The 22,879-nt window shown below is 38.6% G+C and overlaps 1 protein-coding gene across 1 annotated transcript in view; it reads right to left on the bottom strand.

Annotated features, from left to right (window-relative positions):
- Nucleotides 1-1,336: 1,336 nt before the first annotated feature.
- The window catches only part of nudcd1 (NudC domain containing 1), a 26,601-nt gene continuing 5,058 nt past the window's right edge, over nt 1,337-22,879 (bottom strand). Inside the window, exons 3-10 of the mRNA XM_053613142.1 lie at nt 20,749-20,937; nt 19,179-19,356; nt 18,590-18,778; nt 11,387-11,594; nt 9,738-9,882; nt 9,462-9,587; nt 4,862-5,021; nt 1,337-3,460 (exon numbers count right to left, since the gene is read on the bottom strand). Coding sequence (XP_053469117.1) covers nt 3,174-3,460; nt 4,862-5,021; nt 9,462-9,587; nt 9,738-9,882; nt 11,387-11,594; nt 18,590-18,778; nt 19,179-19,356; nt 20,749-20,937 — 1,482 coding nt within the window. The 3' untranslated portion in view covers nt 1,337-3,173. The remainder of the gene's footprint in view (nt 3,461-4,861; nt 5,022-9,461; nt 9,588-9,737; nt 9,883-11,386; nt 11,595-18,589; nt 18,779-19,178; nt 19,357-20,748; nt 20,938-22,879) is intronic.

Below are 22,879 nucleotides of genomic sequence, written 5' to 3'. Positions count from 1 at the left end.
TACCTAGCTATCCGTCTAGGGTTGGGGAGCCAGTAACAAAATAAATAAAAATAGGGCGGCTGTGGCTCAGGTGGTACAGCGGGTTGTCTACTAATCATAGGGTTGGCGGGCAGTTCGATTCCCAGCCCACATGAACCCTAAGTTGCTCCTGACATACAGATCTGCAGATAAACTAATGCAAAAATAACTTTCTTAGTTGTTCAGTAATCATGGTGCAGCTGTTAAAACCAAGGGCTGGTAAAAAGAATTAAATTGGGGTCGTCTACTGAACTGTTAATAGGCTAATTCGATTTAATTACCGCAATCAGTGATTAAATCTCCTGTAAACAAAATAAGTCTTTCACAGCAAAATGCAGGGCATAAGATACAGTCATTATCCTTTTCATCTGTGGATAAGAAATTGGATTTCCAAAGTCCTTGTGTCAGTGCAAAGGATCAACAAGCAGCATCACTTCTTCAACACCAGATGCACTGTACTTAAAAACGCAATTAGTGTTGTGGATTGTATTAAAAACGTAACACGTTTCTGGCGTAATCAATCAGGGTTGTGTTCTCCATCTAAGCAATAGAAGTTCAGGGTATTCTTTTATAGTGAAATGATAATTTGATAATTGTTCCTTTCCTATAATTACATCCTAAGTGTTTTATTCCTCTTATACCACACAATTTGACAATTATTACATCCATCCAACGTCTATACCACTTATCTTACACAGGGTTATGGGGAGCTGTTGAATGTACTTTGCTACTTGAGCCTCTTCCATCTCAGAGAAAGCTCTAGGTAAATGCCCATTTCTGACTGGAACGCGATTTGCACTTGATGGCTTTACTAAAGTAGTGCTGCTGATTTATTCTAGCTTATGGCATGATAGGTATGATATCTTCTCTCACTATATATAGGTAGACTGAAAAAAGTGATTCACCAACGCAGTAAATATGCCAAAGGCATCAATACAAACCTGTAATTTAGTGTGCAGCCTACACTTTTGTCAGAGCCACTATTATAGTAAATTAATCAGCACTTTCTGACCAATCAGACCCAAGAATTCAATGCCACTGTGGTAGAAACGTTGCTTGACATCTACTAGATCGCCACTAATCACGATAATGTAAAATGGGTTCATTCTTTTGATGTCGATAATTATTAATATCACAGGAAAGTTCATTTAAAACAGCAGGATTGTGAATTAACTGCATGCATTGTGTTGACAGGAAAGAGGCGACAGAAAGACTCTAAACCATGATCAGCACATCAACAACTGGCAAAGAAGAATAGTAAGAAGCTCTGGAATTTTTGGGTGAGTGGGTGTACTAAATAAAATGTATTAAATAGTGTGCAAGGAAAGTTTAAATAAAGAATCCAAAATCATAATACATGATCACATTTTTTTTAGTGCTCTTAGTTTGATATTTGAAATTTGGAATGAATAAACTAATACAAATCGTATATATTTTGGACAATTTGTGTTCTCACCTAAACAAAACACACATCATTTAATGGATGGATGGATGTTGTTCTATCAGGTGTAGTACAGTCTCTGTTATGGAGCTAGAGCTGACTGTAGGGTGATGCTAGGGAACTGTTAGATCTCCCACCATCAGTGTGACAAATGTAACACCCGTATAGCAAAGGTTCATTTGGTTTCAGCTGAGTCAAACAGCACGCTCTTGTTTGCATAATGAGAGCAATTCAGTGTGAACATCTTACCATGACTTATTCATGCCTACCACTCTGTCTTCAAGTCATCTGCTGTGCCATTTTAAAGTGTCGCCAAGACGTGCACAGCGTAACCTCAGGTGTTCAGTGTCATTACACCAGATGAGCAATTCAGCACTTGGAACATGTGAAACTCTTACGGGTGCCCAGAGTGCTAATAGAAATGGCAGGTTTGCGCTTACCATCAGCGACGTCAAACAAAAAAATCAGATATTTTTGAAATAAGATGCGTTTGCCATTTTAGAAGGTGATACTCATGTCTTTCTTTTTATTGCTGTAGGTGCATTTTTTTGTTTTAACAAAATGACAAACATATCATTTAAACCGAGCAATCTTTGAGTTGTACATGACATTTGATAAATGACAGTCGACTGAAACACATCCTGATTAAAACAGGTTTAAAGGAATGGCTTGAGTAGATATCAAGTTTTCCACTTACGTCAATTCTGCTAATTAGCTAATATATGGTGCGTAAGATTTGCACTGGAGTTACGAGGGTAAAGTCACTAAGAAGAATTATACTATAAATAAAATATTACCACCAATTAGCAACAATTATGCAACCTACATGCCAATATAAACACAGTTCCCTGAAACTCTGTCGATCAAGGGTAAAATTCACTGCTCACAAAAGTCCGGATCAGTAAATAACATGACCAAATGGTAACAGCAGTTACATTTTAATGTCTCAGTCCACTTTGTATGTGAGCATTCCTGACTATAGCGCCCCAGGTCTTTGAACAGATACACAGATACACAGCAAATAACATATACTTCTAAAAACATACTTCTCTGTCCAGTCATCTTTAAACATTGAGAGGGTAATGAAATGAAAAAAAAAAAGAAAGAAAAGAAATAAATCTATGGAAAATAAAAACACATTTTCACCGATTTGCCTTGCCTACAGGTTAATAAACTAAATAAATGCACATAATTTTTTGCAACAAGCCACAACACAATCCATGAAGGCTCATGTAGTTGCTGAGCAACAGACAGTTTTTTCATACATAGATCATTCCTTCCACAGTATATTCTGATCCACTGAAATACCTTGCACCACAGCCCACCAGTTGGCCTACACCCATCTGTGCTTCTGGACACTGCACGAGTCTGATATTGTGTTATGTATAAATGAATAAAAGTATATCACCCTGTTGAACAAAATAGCCATTTTGAACATGAGAAATCATTTTTTCTTTTATAGCAAATAAATCATCAAACCCATTTAAGTGAGGATAAACATTGAATTACTCAAGCTGGATCCGTGCAGAAAGAACAGTTTATATTTGATGTAGTTAAACATTTGCATGATGATAATTATGGTTCACAAGTGGCTATTACATTACCTTACAAGTAGCTCCAGTGCAAACGCAACATTTAGACACCATTCGCTTATTGAGGTTAAGTGGAAAACGGGTACACTCGATTCATTCGCACATCTCCTAGACCCATTTCTTTAGTTATTCACCTTGAGGATGAACATATTTTTGGATGTTAAAATGAACAGTCTCTCATTAGTAGCCCTGAAGCCCAGAACAGGATCGTTAGACTCCAGACTGGCTACCTGTTGCTTGGCAATCTGGCCAATCTGGCGGCCTTGTTTGCGATTGAAAAGCACCGTGTCCACGGCTGATGGCTGCCGGTAGATGAAAACTCGCCTTAGACACTCGGCGAGAGCCGCATACGAGAAATTGGGGGCGCATGTCGCGAACTTTTTATCCCTCTTCGAAGCCTGCACATAACCTGAGACAGAGCAGAACAAAGGAGTTATAGACAACAGTGGCTAAAAATACACATCAGTAAATTATGCTTACAATTGGAGTGTAATTTACTGAGCTTAACCATGCTCATTTTCAACAAGCCTGAAGTTGATGCTTAAAATAATTACTGTCATTAACAAAATGACTGTAGGATGCTTAGATATAGTACATAATGAGAGAATTATCTTCCTCATCCTCCAGACTGTTATTTCTGACAGACAGATAGACAAGAGGCATCAGAAATGGTCTTTGTTTCTCCTTGCCATAGCCTGTTATTATTGCTGCGAAAGTAAACATGCTTTACTTTTAGTGTAAAAAGTTTGTACCCCCATGGTCTTCGAATGGGAACAATAAAGATACTGTACTACTGTTTTACAATTTATATATATATTATATATATGTGTGTGTGTGTGTGTGTAAAAAGAGGAGACAGCATTCCAAAACATGACAAAAAATGTGAACTGAAACATGGTTTATACAGAGTTAGAATAGAGACACCAGGGTGAATGGGCTGATGTGCCACCAGCTCAAAATCTTCTCTTTGTCTTCTTCGCTTTGGCTAAGGGTATGCAAACGTCTACACTCGACCTTATATGTTTCATTTGCATTTTCCACACACTGTATTACTGTTGTGTAACCCAAAGAACAACAGGGGAAAAGAGAACGATATCATTGGTTTCGGCTGTACATATCGCTGAAGGGATTTGCTGATGTCTATAATAAGTTTATAAAATGTAGAATACTCAAAACGAGATAAAAATAGGATGCATTAATGTTGCCTGAGCGTCAAACTGGCATGCCACGTCTCACAGACTGGTCCATGCAGGATGTAGGAAAGTGCCAGCTTTCACTGTTGCACAACCCAAAAGCAATACAATACAAATATACAATATCAGCTTCAAATCAAACACTTCTGGGTGACTGCGTTATACGGAGTATTATTTTTCATAACCTATAATGGATGATTTACGGAAAAACATGCTTCAAGTATGAGATGTGTATTGGATTTACAGATTAATGCAAAAATAATATGATTTTATGTCCTTGATTATATTTCAAGGTAAAGTGTAATTATAGTAGGGAGGGACAGGCAAAAATGCTGTTTATGTTTAAAGTTATTTATCTGAAACATACACATCACATAGGCTGCTGTGAAAGACATTTCATGTGCATTTAACATGTCTTTTAACTTTACTTACATATACATACATACATACATACATACACACACACACATATATATAAATATACACACACACACACACACACACACACACACACATATATATGCATACACCTCAATCATGGAATTACCATTTCAGACCACGCAGCAGATAATGGAGTAGGAGAAGGGGAAAGAAAGAATGTTCATGATGGGACTCACCCAGTGCGTTGAAGGTGGCGATGTGCTCCCACAAGGCATCTGGCTGCTCAGGACGTGGCTGCCACAGCAAGGCGTCAACATCGTGCCGCAGACAGAAAGCCGGCATTTCAGATGGATTTATGTCTACGGTGAAAAGGTACTGGTGGCTACCAAGGTTTACCTAATGAAACAAAAACAAGAATTTTACAATAATTTCAAATTATTGTAAAGTGTACATTTGATGAAAATTCTTTCACACGTGTATTCCAGTGTCAGCACTTCTTACCACATTACAACGCCTGTGCATGGAAGGAGTTTCAAATGTGTATTACATTCTCGTCATGCTGGATTTCTTATTCAACAGTCACACTTTGAACGGTGCAGTTCTGGATGTTTGTCATCAGGTTTGGATGTCAGTAAAAAAACTAATTTACTGATGAAATGTAGTGAGCACAGAGATCTATGCTATGTTGTGATATAAAAACACACTGCAGTTTCAAATGAGAACAGAAGGGCAGATTCCATCCATGTTTTAATTAAGTAGATCAGAAGGAGGTGTGGATGCGACTGACTCTGCTGAAAGCCGGTATCCATGGTGTCGGTTGCACCATGGACCAAGAACAATAGAGCTAAAAATAAAACACCTCCCTATATAAATAAAGAGCCTTTGATCATCATTTCCATAGGTTCTTTCTAACATCTTTCGACCTTCCCTTTTGTTATAATCCCCATGCCACCTGTTTCCTTCATAAACCGAGTTTGTTCTGTCCTAGATAATAACCCAACCACTTCACTAAATGCTCATTAAGAGAAGTAGGATAGGTCATTCCTCTTGCTAACACATACGCAATCAGCATTTAACAAGACATCCTTCACCTTTACCAAAAAGCAGGCAAAAAACTTTTAATACCCGATTTCACAAAGATTGATGCTAAATGTCAAGCCTTTTACCCAACTAGGAGCTGTCTTAGCACTGTTCAAGAGGCCAGATGCGAGTCATAAAAGGTGACGCACTGTACTTGAGAGTTGTTCAATTGGAGAACCTGAAGACCTTAGACCTCTGTTCTTGAGACAAGTCTGCAATTGGAGCGCTCCAGGAAAAGCCCCAAGGGCAGATTTTCTGCTGCCAGCAAGGATGCTGTTACGGCTTAATACGTGAGCGAGTGCACTCATGAAAAGGTCGGCATGTTTCAATCATGCATCAAAGCTATCAATTTAGTAGGTTGGAAGGATGTTTTTAGTGAACAGAAACGAAATAACTATTTCTTCCACAGGAAATGTGGAAGAGGTTCTGAAAGACATGTCAACAGAGTGCATTAAGCACAGAAAACAACAATATTTTATAACCAATAAGAAACCCTGATTCGAACGGTGCCTACACACGTACCTTTATAATACATTTATAAATAATGCATGAACCTTTCATAAAGTAATATTCAAGCATTTATGTCAAAACGTGAGGTAACAGTAAAGTTTTTTTTTTATTTACTATGTTACTTTGTCTTTACAGGAAGCACAATTATCACTGGTGACTGGTGAAGACTGTTGTAACTCATGTGTATCCTTTATCCTGCAAGTTATTAGTTTGTCTTTACTAAAAAAACCACACATGAAAATCTTTTGTAAAGCAGATGTGCCAGCATTGCTACCCAGAATACCCTAATGGTATGTTGGTGTACAAAACTGCATCTAATTAATAGTTACTACTATGTTATAGTAGAATAATCACGTATGGGATGGTGTGATGTGTTGATTTTTTTCCCTATAAAAGTTCACCCCAATGTATTCAACGCCTCTTATACCACAGCAATTTGCCAATGATTACACTGTTATTGAAAGAACTGTATGTCATACTTTTAACCATGTATGGAATGGAACATCTGCAAAAACGACCCTCTTGAGACTAGTAAGATCGTCATGCTACTGTCTACGTTATGCTGTGCTACGTTAAGCTCGTCATGCTACTGAGAAAGTTCAGTCTCCCATTCTGAAGACTTTCCCGTGCCAGAAAACTTAAAATTTCAGCTTTACCTCCGACTAATACAAAGTGCTGACAATAGGGACTCCTTGCTAAAATGTTAAATAAACTCTCAATGATTTCATGGAGTTTTTTTTTTTATTGTGATTGTTGCAGCCAAAATTCCTTGCTTTTGCTGTGGATTAAAAAAAAAAAAAAAAATTGTCACACAATTTACTGCTTTTTGTGCTTTTTTGCTGAAAAATAATTAAACTGGCGAAATTGCAATTGCACGAAATTGTTTTTCACGGTGTTTCGCAGTGATGTTTGTTGCTAAATGAGACCTTTTAGCTGTACTCATGTTCGACGCACGTGAATCGAAGAGGGATTTGGCTGAATGCGTGTTGTGATGATGTCACATGACACGTCTTGGTCCAAATCTGAGGTAATTTTGAAAAATTGCAAACTCCTCCAAATATTGCGGAGTTTGCTTGATTTTGCGTTCATTTCTATTATCGCAAAATCGCAAACTCCCGGAGGGACTGACTATAGAAACGGTAACGTATTACAACAAGCACATTACCGTAAACCTGTGATTTCCCTTGGAACTACTGTCGGAGCGGCTGTTATAGGAAAGTAATCAACACCGTTTGACCAATCAGAATTGAGAATTCAACAATGTTGCAGTATAAATAGAAGTAAAAGTCTGCAAACAAAAATATTTTCTCCATACTTCACTACCACATTTATTCCCTTTTTTTCCCCCCAATCCTGGAAGTTTTCCATATTTTCCGTACATCCAGACTCCCAGTCTACAGTCACAGTAAAATCAGTATGTGCAACAGCAGTAGCTTTCAGTCCAAAGTGCTCTACTGCTTCCCATCCATATGAGTTCGCACATGTACTTGAATTTCATTTCAGACAGGAACCACTAATGGAATTTCCACTAATGGAAGTCTCCTGACGCTGAGAAAAAGTCGTTTGAGGAAACCACTGGCTGTAATTGTTCAGACCCTTAAACTAAACATTACTGAAAGCTTCCTGAGACCTAGAACGTTCTGACCCGAGTAAAAACATTTCTACAAACTTGATAACATTCAAAAACTTTGACAGCACGAAAGCTTGTTGTTATTGTTTCCTTCGAATTTTACATGTGCTGTCATCCATGCAGTTCTTTGTTTTAAATCACCTACACCTACACCACATGCCTATTAACAGCTTGCACAATTTATCTGACTACACACACAAATTAGTGTTAGTAGTCACGTGGGATCTTAGTACATCAGATGTACCTCTATGTGCTGATTTGTTTACGCTTATAATGCTGAAAACTGAAGATGGTCCAACATTCACTGCAATCCATTACCGATGAAGTCTTGAATTCTTCCCATACCCAGGCATGCCGTTGAGTATGATTGGATGTAATGGGTATGATTGTGTTTTAAGTGTGAATGAGTCATAGCAGTTAAAAATCAGAACGCATCGCTTTGTAAAAAGTTACTGCAATCTTTTGTTTACCACAACTCCTGGTATATGGAAAAAGCACTGAAGCACAAATTGCTGTGATGTTGCCAGTGATGTGATGCGGCTTTCGAGACACCGACAGCCAGTGGATAAATCTGAAGCAATTCCGAAAAAGTTGGGACAGTATGGAAAATGCTAATAAAAACAAAGAGGAGCGATTTGTAAATGTACTTTGACTTGCATTTGAACAAAAAAGGAAGAAAGACAAGGTATTTGATGTTTTACATAATCAGCTACATGGTTTCTTGAAGACAGACGTTTATTTTGAAATCGATGCATGCGACACGTTCCAAAAAAGTTGGGACACGGGAAATTTTTAACTAATAGCAATGTAGCGACTTGAAATAAGAAATTGATGTGAAACAATCATCTAATCATAGTATATAAGGAGCCTCCAAAAAAGGCCTAGTCCTTAAAGAGCAAGGATGGCTCGAGGCTCAACAATCCTCTAACAGACGCGTCAGCGAATAATCCAACACTATGAGAACAACATTCCCCAAAGACAAATCGGTAGGATTTTGGCCATTTCACCTTCTACAGCGCACGATATAATTAAAAGATTCAAGGAATCCGGTCAAATCTCGGCGAGTAAAGGGCGAGGCAGAAAACCACTTCTGAGTCCGCATGATCTCCGATCCAATTCAACAGGTATAATGGTATAATTTGTTTTCTAACATGAAGTGGTGCTGAATATTAATACTGACGTAGATACCTCTAAGAGATGCACAGGGTTAACAATATAATGTAGTTTCTGAATTGAGGATAAAGTATTGCCTCTGCTTGTTACACTTGTTTGAACAAAAGAAAGGTACTCTCTGGTAAAAACATCAGGAAGACTAATCAAGTCTCAACCTTCAGACAACCAGCCCTACTATTACCTGAGATTTGCAATTACAAAAGGTCCCTCTTGAGACTGTATTTTTACCAGTCTTTTAAGACTATCTGGCAGCCAAAACAACAGGGAATACTTACGTAACCCGTGACACAAGAGAAAGTTTTTGTTCTGCTAAAACTGGATCCATTTTTATCAGGGTTTCTTACTGCTGTTTTCAATAAGTTAATTATACAAAGTACTTTGGATGAACCTCATAAAGCTCAGTTTATTGATCAGTTGTGTGTGAAGTCCATGTGCCGACTTACCACATGGGTGGGCTTCAAGGTGGCACCATCAAACCGCATCAGTGTCGAACTGTCGTCTGGGAAGCCATCGCAGTCCTCCAGTTCCTGAGCATTACACGGAGGCTTATCTTTCTCCGGGTTAGCATTCTGAAAAGACAGTATGGAATATAAGAGGAGAAGAATGGCAAGTAAATATAAAGAAATAAAATGAGATATACGCAAATGAAGGACAATACACAGAGCGTGACAGTGAAAATATAAAGAAAAAGAGGAAGAAAGAAAGAGAACATGACACACCAGTTCTTCAGCAGTGAGGTAAGCCAGTCTGTGATGGAGCTGTGCAGCCTGTTCCTCATCCACGATGTACTGTCCTCTCTTATCACCCAGAACTAGCTCAGACCAGAGCGGCCCTTCACTGCGCTTCTGCAGATTTACCTCCAAGCTGTACACACACGGTACATACACACATAAGCACACACATTCACTGCAATTTCTACTGTATATTTACCTTTTCTTTTTTTCCCCCCATTTATGGCATTTGGCAGACGCCCTTATCTAGAGCGACTTACATTTATTTCATTTATACAACTGAGCAGTTGAGGGTTAAGGGCCTTGCTCAAGGGCCCAGCAGTGGCAGCTTAGCAGTGCTGGGATTTGAACTCACAACCTTCCCATCAGTAGTCCAACAGACTGATTAGAATGGAGTTGTGATCATTTACTGAACATTTCCTCAGTGTGTTTTGCTTTTTTTCCCCCTCATTTTCTCATTTCTTATGAGAGCTCTCTCTTCAATTTAAGCTTAATTCATATTTTCATGAATGAGGCTTCAAACGTTTCATGTCTAATAATAGATTTTTTTAAGTAATATATATAATTTTTTTAAAAATAGTAAAAGACACTTGAATTTGTTATTTGAAAACTGAAGTTTTCTATTTGTCCCAGCAGCATTTTTTAATTTACGTCTAGCTTTGTTTTGGAGGACGTTTTGGCTCCGCTGAGCCGCTTCCAAATGCTTTTAAAGTTAGCTATGGTGAAACCTTAAAAAACCTCATCATGACTAACTTCAGACACAAGACTTCCTTTCTGTCATTTGTTTATAAAGCAAATAAATCTCTTCCATATCACATCCCCTCATTTTTAAAAACATAAAAACACAGGACAAATACAAATCCACTTCTGAACGTAGCCGTCCCATAGACACCGGAATTCTGAATGATGTTTTAGGGGATGATTTATAGATACAGTTAGTATATCTTTACACCACAGCACTCTCGAATGTCTCAGCCTTAGACATTAGCTCTGACTGCAAGGATTGTAGCTATTAACACACTCGTTTATATTAATATGATACCGTTTCTATAGTAACAGCTTGCATAGGGACTGGAATAGTGGACACTCCACTTAAATGGATTTTAAACGTGCCATTTTTGATCAGGTGTTTTCTGTGAGGTGCTTAGCATTTTCCAGAGTCAGAGCTTTGTAGCAGTTAGTAAGTTTTCCAACACAGGAAGCTCTTCAAGAATGATGTAACATAAGCTGCATTTTTGCCTTACTAACTAGAAAAGAAAAGAAAAAAAAGAGAAGCTGGAGAGGGAATAAATGTTCATCGCTGTTATAATGTGATAACAGGAACTTCGGTGTTCCTGCAAATGTTCTACAACATTTAATGCAATGATGAATGGATAATAAGTACAATACGTCATTGTTTAATAAATAAATAAAAATGTTAGTATTGACAAATTGCTGTGGTAGAAGAGGAACAAAACATTTGATTTTCCTATAAAAGCATGCCCCATCCTGTTTTCGTCCTTACGTATATTATTGGATAGTGTAAATTGAATTAACATTACGTAGCAGACGTGATAAAATTTGCACAAATGGGCCTGACAGCCAGACTCAACAGCTGTGTTTATCAGATCTCTTATCTCCAGCAGAGAATATCCCACCTCTTGTCATCTTCAATGGTCCAGACACTGGCCTCAGGGTCCACAGGAGCAAAAAGCTGACCTTGCAACAGAGGTGCATAGTCTCTCACACCCACACAGATACTGTCCACTGACAGCTTGAAGCATATGTCATCTTTCGTCGTACCCTCGGGTAAACGGATGCACACGGTGATGTCTTCTTCCGTCTGCTGCCAAAAGTAGATGGGCTCTACGAGCAAACAAAAAAAAAAAAGGCTTATGAAACCTGTGCATCAGAACACAAACTGTCCTTTTTCATTTCCACTCAGCTTGCTAAACAATAACAGGGTCACAGTCTTAACAGAGTGCTCCAGGATAACGAATCAGAAGAAGTGAACGAACAAAAGATTTCATTATGAAGCTTTACCTTGAGGACGCATATTATCCATTGCCGTGTCCTACTGATATTCATTTATTTAAAAATAATTCTTTTAAAAAAAAAAAAAAGAGGGAGAAAAACAATGAACACATCTTTGCATGTTACTCATTATTCACTCAAGCACATACTTCCTTTTCATTTTCATGGCTCCAGAGTGGCCCTGGCAGATCCATGATCTCACATCTGTTTCATTCATTTACAAATTACAAATGGGCATTCACTGCCAAGTTACAATGTGCAGTCATTTTGTACCACAACACAAAAATACAGCAACATCATTCAGTGCTACAGAAATCTATATGTTTATGAGGATTATTTGAAATGGACCAGGTACCGTAATGACACATCTTTTGGGATCTAATCATTATTTCCTTTCAGAAAAGATTGTTTCTTTCATTTCTGCCCCAAAATCCCTGATAATCGGTGTAATATTACAGAAAAAGGACGCGAGAGATAAAGAGTTGAGCAACAGAGAGCCATTGAAGGTTGGCTAACACACACACACACACACACGCATAGCCTCATAATTTCAGACAAAACCATAATACTGAAATTAGAATGATTTTTCCCCACACTGAACATGAGGATCTGGCTTTCCACAGAAAAAGCAAGGGCTTCATTATGCTCTTTTGTTGATTAGCTAGTTAACCGAGGCCTGATCTCTGTTTCAGCTTGAATAAGGTGATTAAGAAACAGAAAGGCTAATGTGCTACCTGTACATTAGGTTGTGTGGGTGTAATGTGCGTTTGTGTGTGTGTGTGTGTGTGTGTGTGTGTGTGTGTGTCCAGAACAACACAGTGCTTCTCTCCCAATCTCTTGTTCTCTCTCCATGTTCTGTAAATGAGCATCCCCTCTCCTGTGTGTGTGCATATGAAAATAAGCAGTCTTTTGTTACTATGGCTGGCTACGCTGACACAAGTTGCCTAATGCATCTTGGAGGCGTTCTCAGAGACTCCCAATTCTTTTCATAAAGCTTCAAATAACAAACTCGTGCTGTGAATTTTGAATGATCCATTAGCCTCAGCACATCAAAGAAAATGTTTACATGTTCAACAGCAGAACACAGAGTCTGGTCTTAGATGGGTTTCTATTCAGCATGCAACAGGTTTGGACTGACCAATGGCAGATGACCGAAAGGAAAGTGTTATGTCATGCAGAGAATGTCTGCATCATAACAGCTTTTCTAGTCCTAAATTTATTAAAGATAGCTTTGATAAGCATGCATCATCAGTGACCCTTTCTTTCATGTTGATGACCTAGCAAACCTTTTCATGAGTAATACCTTGGGAAACAAAACAATTGGGGGGGGGGGGGGGGGGGGGGGGGGCAAAATTCCACTAAAGATTTCTCTTTAAAGAAAATCCAGTCCATTAGCCTGGATTAAACTTTGTCTTTGGACAGAGTACAAATACTACTACTACAAAGAAATGCAGCTTGGCATCTAACCAATAGTAGTAAAGTGCAGAGTAAGAAATATATCACTGATGTGTCTACTAAAATATATTGCAAGCTATATGATAGAACCAACTCTAACTCTCCCAGCCAATGACATTCAGGAAAAGACTGGATGACCTCTATAAATAGACTAGTGATAAATAGAAAGACAGTAGACAGCCCAGAAAAATGGCAACATGGCAGCAAGGGTTAGCACCCTGAGTTGCAACATGAGGGAGTATCAAAAGTAGCTACGGAAAGCCTTCAACAATATTCCCAGTGGTGCCCAAGAGGGGGCGAGGATGAGCACCGCAACCAAATGGATATACAGGTCTGAAAATCCACTAAGCCAAGATGAGATTCTTGAGTGGGGGTGCATGGAAGTCAGGTGCGGCGTCAACCCATAGTACTCAAACCTTCAGGGACCACAAGTTCCACATGAAAGCAACCATCCAGAACAGCAAAGGGTCATGTGGCCTGCAGCTAACAGCTAAAAGATCGGCACCAGTTTGATGAAGATATGGATGAAATCCTGGAGTACACAATCAAGGGGGACTAGACTACAAGCTCCAGATATGTCTGGACATGTCTCCAGATGACAAAGAATGATTAGCATCGCTACTGAATGATTTTTGGCCCAAGGAACAATAGGTCACCCGAGACAAGGATTGGCCAGCAAAGGCAGGAACCAAAAACCCTGTTGCCACCTTCTGCGTTTCAAGGAAGTGGTCAACCAGCACCTCAAAGACTCCCACTGCAATGGGCAAGGGAACAAGAACTGCAAGGCCCTGATATCTCCCCCAGAACCCACTGGTGAGTTCAATATCAAGAATCCCATCCTGAGAGAGGTCCTGGAGATCATCAAAGCTGCCAGAAAAAGCTCAGCACCAGGCCCTACTGGGGAACCTCACAAGGTCTACAAGAAGTGCCCTACATTCCTGCACTGACTATAGTAGCTCTTCAAAGTTATACGGATGACATAACACTGATATATATATTGAACACCTATATTGACTCTTTAGTGCAGAAAGCGGGGCTCCAAAAGTACCAGGATGCATAGAAGACATCGGAGTTGTCAGAGAAGCACGGGACCGTAAAGGAGATCTAGCTGTGCTGTGGCATTACAGTACCTCGCCAATGATTATGAATCGACCCCACACAGGCTGGTGGAAACATCACTTGATGGTACATGGCACCGTGTTCCAAGCAAGATCAGGAACCTCTTTCTGGACTAGCACAACAGTTTCAGTCTGGGAGTCACCTCTGGTATATCTAGATGCACTATTTCAATGACGTTCCATGGCCACGAAAATGCAGGTCACATCAACTGAAGTGTAGTGTCGAGGACCTCTCACCAGGGAAATCCTTGGGAGAAGGGTGACTTTTTTTAAATTCTAATTCTAATTTATTCTGTATTAACTTATGTTGTATGCAGCTTCAGACTTTGTGTTTGATTTTTTTTATTGCTTATCTAAAAATTCTACATTCCATGCACTTTTCGCTTAGCCCATTTTTGCTCCAAAACTTAGCATTTGGAATTAACCCATGTCATGTTAATTCATTAGGTGTACGAACATAACATGGGTCCTGACTTGATCTGCAACACGTTTTGTCTCATTGTTCTTACCCAGCGTGTACCTATACAATTTCTCCTTCATGTAGTGTTCCATGGACATGCCCCCTGCTGTTTAATCACTTTTCAGTGTTCTCGGGTTTCAATATGGACTACGAAGCCAGGCCTAGGCAGAAAAATATGTGCATGAATATACATAAATTAATTAGGGGTTAGACTGACTGAACCTCTGACTGCTTCTGTTGAGCAAATTAGCACCTTGCACGAGTGCTATTTCTATACATAGTAAGATGTGCGGCATTAATTACAGTGCTCTGAATACTCAACTGAGTAAAAAAAAGTGCTATATAAATTAGGGATACACCTATCCCACTTTTTTCCGATTTCCAGACAAAACCAAAAACAGCGCTCCAAGTATCTAATACCATTCCGATACTGATGCCCTCTTGCCAATAAGCTTTAAAACAACTCCGTGAGCTCATTAACGGCATAAAATATCAGTCAGTTGGATCTAAAAATTTGGTAAATCTGATGCCCGATATCAGCTACAATGTAACTAAAATATAAAATTAAAGCAAAGTCGTATAAATGATAGATTTCAGTTAACGATAAAAACAGTGGTAAAGAAGGAATAAAATAGGGCAGGGTGTACTGTAATAGGAAAATAATCAACGACAGGGTGGTGTAATGAGGCTTAGTTCATTTTCTTATAACAGCAAGTGCCAAAGTGTTTTATTTCTCTTAGCAATTTGCAAATTCTAACTAACTACTGTTTATTTATTTAAGAGTGACATATCATCATTTTTCTATTTATAGTTAATATTGGGGAACATGTGCAAAAAAAAAAGTTCCTGTTATCACTTATGTTATAGCAGCTATAAACAGTCACTTTCTCCTCTTTTTACAGAGAAACTGCTAAGAACAACGTTCTCTGTCCTTAGACCCAAACTTAACCAAAGGTTTTACTCTGACTGTTACAAAATACCGGTGTTTATGTTACAGCCAGAACTACTGTCAGAGTGCTTTTATAGAAAATGAATGCATACCTTCTGAATTGAGAATTCAACCATGCTGTGGTATAAAATGTTTTATCAACTGCATTTCGGTAGTAGTCCTGCCACGCTCTGACTTTATATTCGATCTACATCTCTAATATTTAAAAACAGCACTCTATTCTGCAGTATTCTACACAAACATATAGTGGCCACTCATAAAGACCATCTATACACTGAACTTCTTACACAGCACATATACAAAGAAATTGCTGCTTGAACTATAAATATCTAATAAATTTGACCAACCTTAATGTCTGTGGCTGAATGTGTTTCTTCGACAACTGATACGGTCCCATGAATCCGAAACTTTAAAAGAAGCGGTTACCAGAATGGATCTACTGTAGAAAGTACACCACAGCCAAACCCAATCATATTGTGCTATGTTCAGTCTGGTCATTGTTATCTTCAAGCAAAAAGTGTTTTGATGTTTCATAGAATGTATGCGTTTTCACACTTTCTTTTAACACGTACATATACAAAAACATCCCCAGAGCCGAATGAACTGTTACTGCTTCCACTCATATCCAGATGGGCCTAGATACATACTGTAGGTGTTAATTCAACATTTCACTCTGGGGAGTTATCTTGCTTGCAGGGATAACTTCTCTGTCTAATAATTCTCTGCTGCTCATCTGGGACATATATTTTTAATTATTACCTGGCATACTGCCTATCCACCTGAACTTGAACACCCTCACACCTCATGGTTATGCTTGATACAGAGGGATGTTTTACACAGAATCCCAAGTATAAGCAAGGAAATGTACATAGAAATGCTTTTTTGTTTTTACATAGGCAGGTCTATAATGAATATAGAGAGTGATATTTATAGAGACTTCATGGAAGAACAAAAGTTAAATAAAGCTTAACAAAAGAAAACCACATGGTCCTCTCGCTTGCGTATTTTTCTCCATTTCTGTAGTGGCTTGTTTTGAATCATGTCTATGATTTCTTCTCTAGTTTCTATGGAGACCAACTCAAGGACACTGCACGCATCTATGTTTCCGCAAGTTCAATCTTTGTCTCGTAAAAATGAGGAACTAAGCTTAATGGCTTGCTCAACTTTTAAAATATATAGGGACACTGAAGTTTAGTCTCAAGTAATCATTTGGTGTGCCCAAATAAACAGATTTGGAAATGCTAATGCAATTTCGATCTGAACTTGACTGTCCACTCAGAAACGGGCTGCCTGATCAAAGAGTGGATTCTTAATGGTTGAGAGGATATTACAAACTGATTTGAGAGCAGCTTTGCATTTTCTCTAACGTTAATTAAATCCTTTCGGGGAATGAGTGCCCGGCTGTAGTAGTGCATGAGGAGTAATTAATGTTGAGTGTGAAGACAGTCCTGATGCCGATTGCAGGCTTTGTTCTGCAAAGAGATAAATCTTGGCTTTTCATCGATACCAATACTGTCCTTGGTCTCCAAATATTAGCTAAGATATGGTCAATTAAATTTAAACTAAGACTCTCATTTCCAGCAATGTACACAGTTGTAGTTCTGTATAGTTGGGGAAAGTGTTCAAAAATAATAATATATATAAAAATAAAAATGTAATAACTTCCCCCAAAAAGCATTTACACCCCCCGACTATTTCTCTCTTTTTTTCCTGTATTGCAAAATCAAATACTACACGATGGAGGCCGCATCATTCTCTAGGGTCGATTTCAGCAGGAGGAACTGGAAATCTAGTTGCTATCCGAGGCAAAATGGATGGAGACAAATATAAACGAAATTGACTGTTCCATTCAATGAACCTGTTCCAGTCAGCCTGATATCTGCAATTACATTGAAAATACATGTTCTAACAAGATAATGAGCCAAAAGACCGGGCAAAAACTACAAAGGAACGACTTGGAAAAAAGATGGTTTGTGTTTTGGAATATGGCGAGTCAAAGCCCAGACGTGAATCCAATTGAAAGTCTGTAGAATGACCATGACCTTAGCATTCTCCATCTAATTTGGTAGAGTTGGAGAAAATCTGCATTGAGAAGTGGAAGAAATAGCTAAATCAAAATGCAAAGCCCATAGAGACACATCCGAGACAACTCAAATTTGCAACTGCTGCAAAAGGACATTTTACACTTGGGGGTGTATTTTGCAATTTACACTTAGATGTTTTCTTTTCAAATAATTCTGATGACGTATAAATAAATTATTAAGTGACTTATAGGTCACGGTACGGTTACACAACCAAGTTTTCACCATTAAAAAATGACACCAGCCCTACACTGTTGCAATCTACAGTGCCCGAGAAAGAGGCCAAGGAAGTCTGGCATTTTAGCCGACTTTGGAGCTCTACTCCTGGTTTAAATGACACCTCATTGAGCTCTGAGCTCTGCTACGGAGCTCATGTTTCAATCAATCATTTTCCCCTGATGGCGATATGGTGATCCTGTGGTGCATTTTTGTTTAATATTAAACGTCTATTCATACGGAACTGTCGCTCACTTTTTTTTTTTAGCATAATTCTGTGTAAACTCTAGAGAGTGTTGTGTGTGCAAATCCCAGGAGAACAGCTGTTTCTTAAATACTCAATCCAGCCCATCTGGCACCAACAACCATGCCACATTTAAAGTCACACAGGTCACAGTTTTCCCCATTCTGAATTCTGACATTTAATGTGAACATTAACCGAAGCTCTTGACCTACATTTGCATGATTTTATACACTGACTCACACAATACAGTCAGATAATTGAATAAATATACTGTTGTTGTTGTTTTTTGTTTTTTTTTACTGACCAGCGTTTCCCACATCCATGTCTTCAGGTGGTTTGTCCTCCAGAGGAACGCCATCCACCTGTATAAAGGTGAAGGGTTTTTCTGATGCCACCATCACCCCTTTCCCTTGAGGCTCCACAGCAGCATAGTGAGGCACTGACTTGCCCTTCATCAATCTCCTTTTCCTCACTTCGTACCTTTTTTCTTGACCTGCACAAATTAGATTGAATCCTGTCTTGATAAACACACTGATTATCAGGTAAATGTTGGGGACAATTCTGACCCTATGGGCATCTCTGTGAAATAAAGTGAAGTGTGAAAGTCTGATAAACACATGCAGCCATTTTTTTTAGTATTCTGTTAATATTTAAAAACAAATCCAATCGAAGGCCTTTTGGATTTGGATTTTTGAATTCCACGAACTGTAAGCTGTAATCATTAAGATTAATACAAAAAGGCTTGAAATATTTCTCTCTATGTGTAATGAATCTAGAATATATGAAAGTTCCACTTGTTGAACTAATTTACGGGAAAAAATTACCACGATATTCTAATTTTTTGAGATGCACCTGTAAGTCCATAATCCACTCTGAAACACTACCATGCTCACCAGCAGAGTTCTCGACAGTAACCCACTCCAGCGTGGTGGAAAAGCCGCTGCCTTTGGCGTCATCTGGATCTTTTTGGATACGTAGCAGCAGAAGCTCGATTGAATGAACCCCTGCCGGGATGTGGGAAACGCTGTTCAGGATAATGAAAGGCTCCCCGAGAGACTCGCTGAACATGGGCTTGTTTCAGGAAAAGTAAAATCATCAGACGATCAGAATCAGAATTTATCCACATTTAAAGAATGATTTATAGAAATAACAGGAATTGCCCTGGAAATAGTACACATGTTTAACACACCTCATGAGGCTCTGCTCAAGTGAAACATAAAACTCATAAGACTCTCTGGGAGAGATAAACATAGGGTAATATTTGCACAGTTACACAAGAATTTTATGTTGCGCAACAAACACAAAGTACCTATGAAATCCCACTTTTCTTCAGTTACATTTTACGAAACTATTTTACGATTAACATAAAACAGTCAGTTATAACAAGTAGTGATGCTATTAGTTTATATTAGCACAGTAGAAATGTCAGTACTTTTTTAATTAAGTATCTTGCACACGGATACATTTCTTACCAAATGATCAGTAAAGTAGTAGTGTTGAATCACCTTATTTTTCATGTTCTTAATGTAAACCCACATGAACCTGATGGATTTATAAAATGAACTGCATTGTATAAATCCATCAGGTTCCTGTGGGTTCGTTAGAAGTATGTTTGGCCTGACGTTACTCGTTGCCAAAAACACTCGCTGCTAACGAGTCGTTTCACTGGCAGCAATTTATCTATTTTCCTTCTCTGAATTGCCTCTATACTGGTTCAAAATGAAAGAGGTCACATCGGTGTAATACATTTTCACTAATTAACATTAGCAGTCTGAAGACAAATTTAGATTTCAGAGTAAGGTTTTTTAGGGGACCAGTTTGAACGGTCTGATATCTGCCAAAAACCGATCGTGATCGCAAATTATTAAGATGAATATGTTTCATAATCTACTCAAATCTAAACGTACAGAAAGTCAATGTGTGTGTGACTTGAATACGTTTCTTAGTGTACGCTTCACCTAAACGTACCACCAGTAGTAGTAGTAGTAGTAATAATTACTATTATTATCATTATAATCATCATCATCAAGTTTGTTTATGTTCATACATTTATGAAGTAAAAAACCGAAATAAAGAAGTTAAAGGTGTTAAAATATAAAACAGTAAATTAGGCAAATAGTAATTATGAATTAATGATGGCAGTGAGAGAAAGAAGAAAATAATAACAGTATAAAAAAGTGTTAATAACAAGTGTTAAAACTTCTGAAATAGAAGTAACAATTAGCATAAGTAATATAAAAGCTGGTAAAATGTGTTTTTACTTTGTTTTAAGGATGAACATGAGACAGCGTATACTCTAAAAATGCTTCAGAAATATTTTCAGTGTAAATTAGCTTTGATGTTAGAAATATTATATCTTGAGATGCTTTTGTCTCCTCTAAAAATGTTTTTTTTTTTTTTAATAACAGGAAGCAAGCTAGAGGGGCAGATCTATTAATATATCGTCAGAGGTTTCTCTCTTACTTCCCACTTTAGGTGAGAGCTCTCTCCTCTGTTGCTGGTGTGTAACAGGGTCAGAGTTCCGGCCCCATCTGAGAGAGCGGCCCAGGTAGCAGAGGTCAGATTCAGAGAAGCGCAAAGCCTTTCGCCGTCAAATGAGCTGGGGTCAGAGGTCATCTGAAACACCTCTCGAGGTTTCCCCAGTGCTGTGTCCTAGGGAGAGAGTTATTTATACTACCATACTTTCTTCATGTTCATGAGGTTCAAACTGAATGCTTGCTGAGACTTTCTTAAACCACACTTGGATGAGCCTACCCCGCACTAATCCCCATCTACTACGGTGCTCAGTGTGAGAGGGGATTATAGCGGTGCTAATAACAAACACTTCCAGCTCTTCCTCACAGGCCTGGAGATTTGAAACTGGAGAAAATCAAAGATTATTTGGTTCATGTTACTTAAATTTTGTTTCATGACGTTCTGTCCTGTTGCTAGGCATCACAACAGCCAATCACGTTTCTAGTTTCCATGACTCACTGTGGTGCTCAATGTGTTGATGTGTATGAAATTACAAAAAAAATGTGTGCTCCTGCAGTTTGAAGCGCAGCATCCCAGAACATTGGAAGAGCCACACAGAGCGTTCACAGTAACTCATTACTCTAACTGCAAATACAATATCAATGACATTTCAAAATGCAGACACATTCAAAATAAAGGCAAGATACAGTGGGGGGAAATAAGTTTTTTTTTTTCAGTAAATATATTTCCAATGAGGTTATACACACAAAATTTTCACCAGACATCAATATTAACTCAAGAACTCCGTAAATATAAAGAATTCACAACATTAAAGTCCGTAAATAAAGTTATGTGGAATAAAGTGGAATGACACAGGAAAAAAAGTATTGAACACGCTAAGAAAAAGCAGTTCTCCAAGGCAAGGTAAGGCAAGGAACCAGCTGAAATCCATAAGTAATTATACCCCCTATCTGTGCAAATTAATATCAGCTGGGTTAGTAAACTGATGGTCTATAAAAATGTTTTTCGTTACCAAGGTGTCACACAAGAAACATCTCATGATGGGTAAAAGCAAAGAGCTCTCCCAAGACCTTAGCAACCTTATTGTTGCAAAACATATTTTTGGAATCGGATACAGACGTATTTCAAAACTTCTGAATCCTCCAGTAAGCACCATCGGGGCCATTATCCACAAGTGGAAGCAACATCACTCCGTCATCACCCGGCCACGCACAAGAGCTCCTCACAAGATCTCTAACCAGGGAGTCAGAAGAATAATCAGAAGAGTAGCCCAAGAGACAAGGACCACTCGGAAAGTGCTCCAGAAACACTTGGAGGCAGCAGGTACCATCGTCACAGAGAAAACAATAGGTAATGCACTCCACTGCTCACGCTCATCCTCAAGACTCCATTACTAACGAAAAGGCATGTCGAAGCTCATTTAAAGTTTACTACAACTCATTTGGACAAGCCTATGAAATACTGGGAGTGTAGTCTGGTCAGATGACAGCAAAATTTAACTTTTTGGGTGTCATACTACACGCCATGTTTGGAGAAGAAATGGCACTGCACATCATCCTAAAAACACTACACCAACAGTGAAGTCTGGAGGTGGAAGCATCATGGTGTGAGGCTGTTTATCATCACATGGTACTAGCAGACTTCATATAATTGAAGGGACGATGAATGGAGCCCTTTACCGGGAGATTCTTGAGAAGAATCTGCTGCCATCCACCAGGATGATGAAGATGAGACGTGGGTGGAGCTTCCAGCAGGACAACGATCCAAATCATACAGCAAAGAAAACTCTCAAGTGGTTTCAGAGGAAAAAAAAAAATCAAGGTGTTAGAATGGTCCAGTCAATCACCTGACTGAATCCAATTGAAGAAGATTTAAAGACAATATGTTTAGAAGAATGGACCAAAATCACACCTGAATACTGCGGCCCATTCATTTCTTCATACAGGAAGTGTCTTGAAGCCATCATTACAAACAAACGCTTCTCCACCAAGTATTAAATAAATTTCAGTTAGCGTGTTCAATACTTTTTAACTGCCTTATTCTGCTTTATTATACATAACTTCATTTATGGACTTTAATGTTTGGATTTTTTTTATATGTGTGGAGTTAATACCAAAGT

The sequence above is a fragment of the Ictalurus furcatus genome, chromosome 24, assembly GCF_023375685.1.
Source record: "Ictalurus furcatus strain D&B chromosome 24, Billie_1.0, whole genome shotgun sequence".
Taxonomy (NCBI): Eukaryota; Metazoa; Chordata; class Actinopteri; order Siluriformes; family Ictaluridae; genus Ictalurus; species Ictalurus furcatus.
Note: the sequence above shows the minus strand (reverse complement) of the source record. Positions and strands in the feature narration are given on the sequence as shown.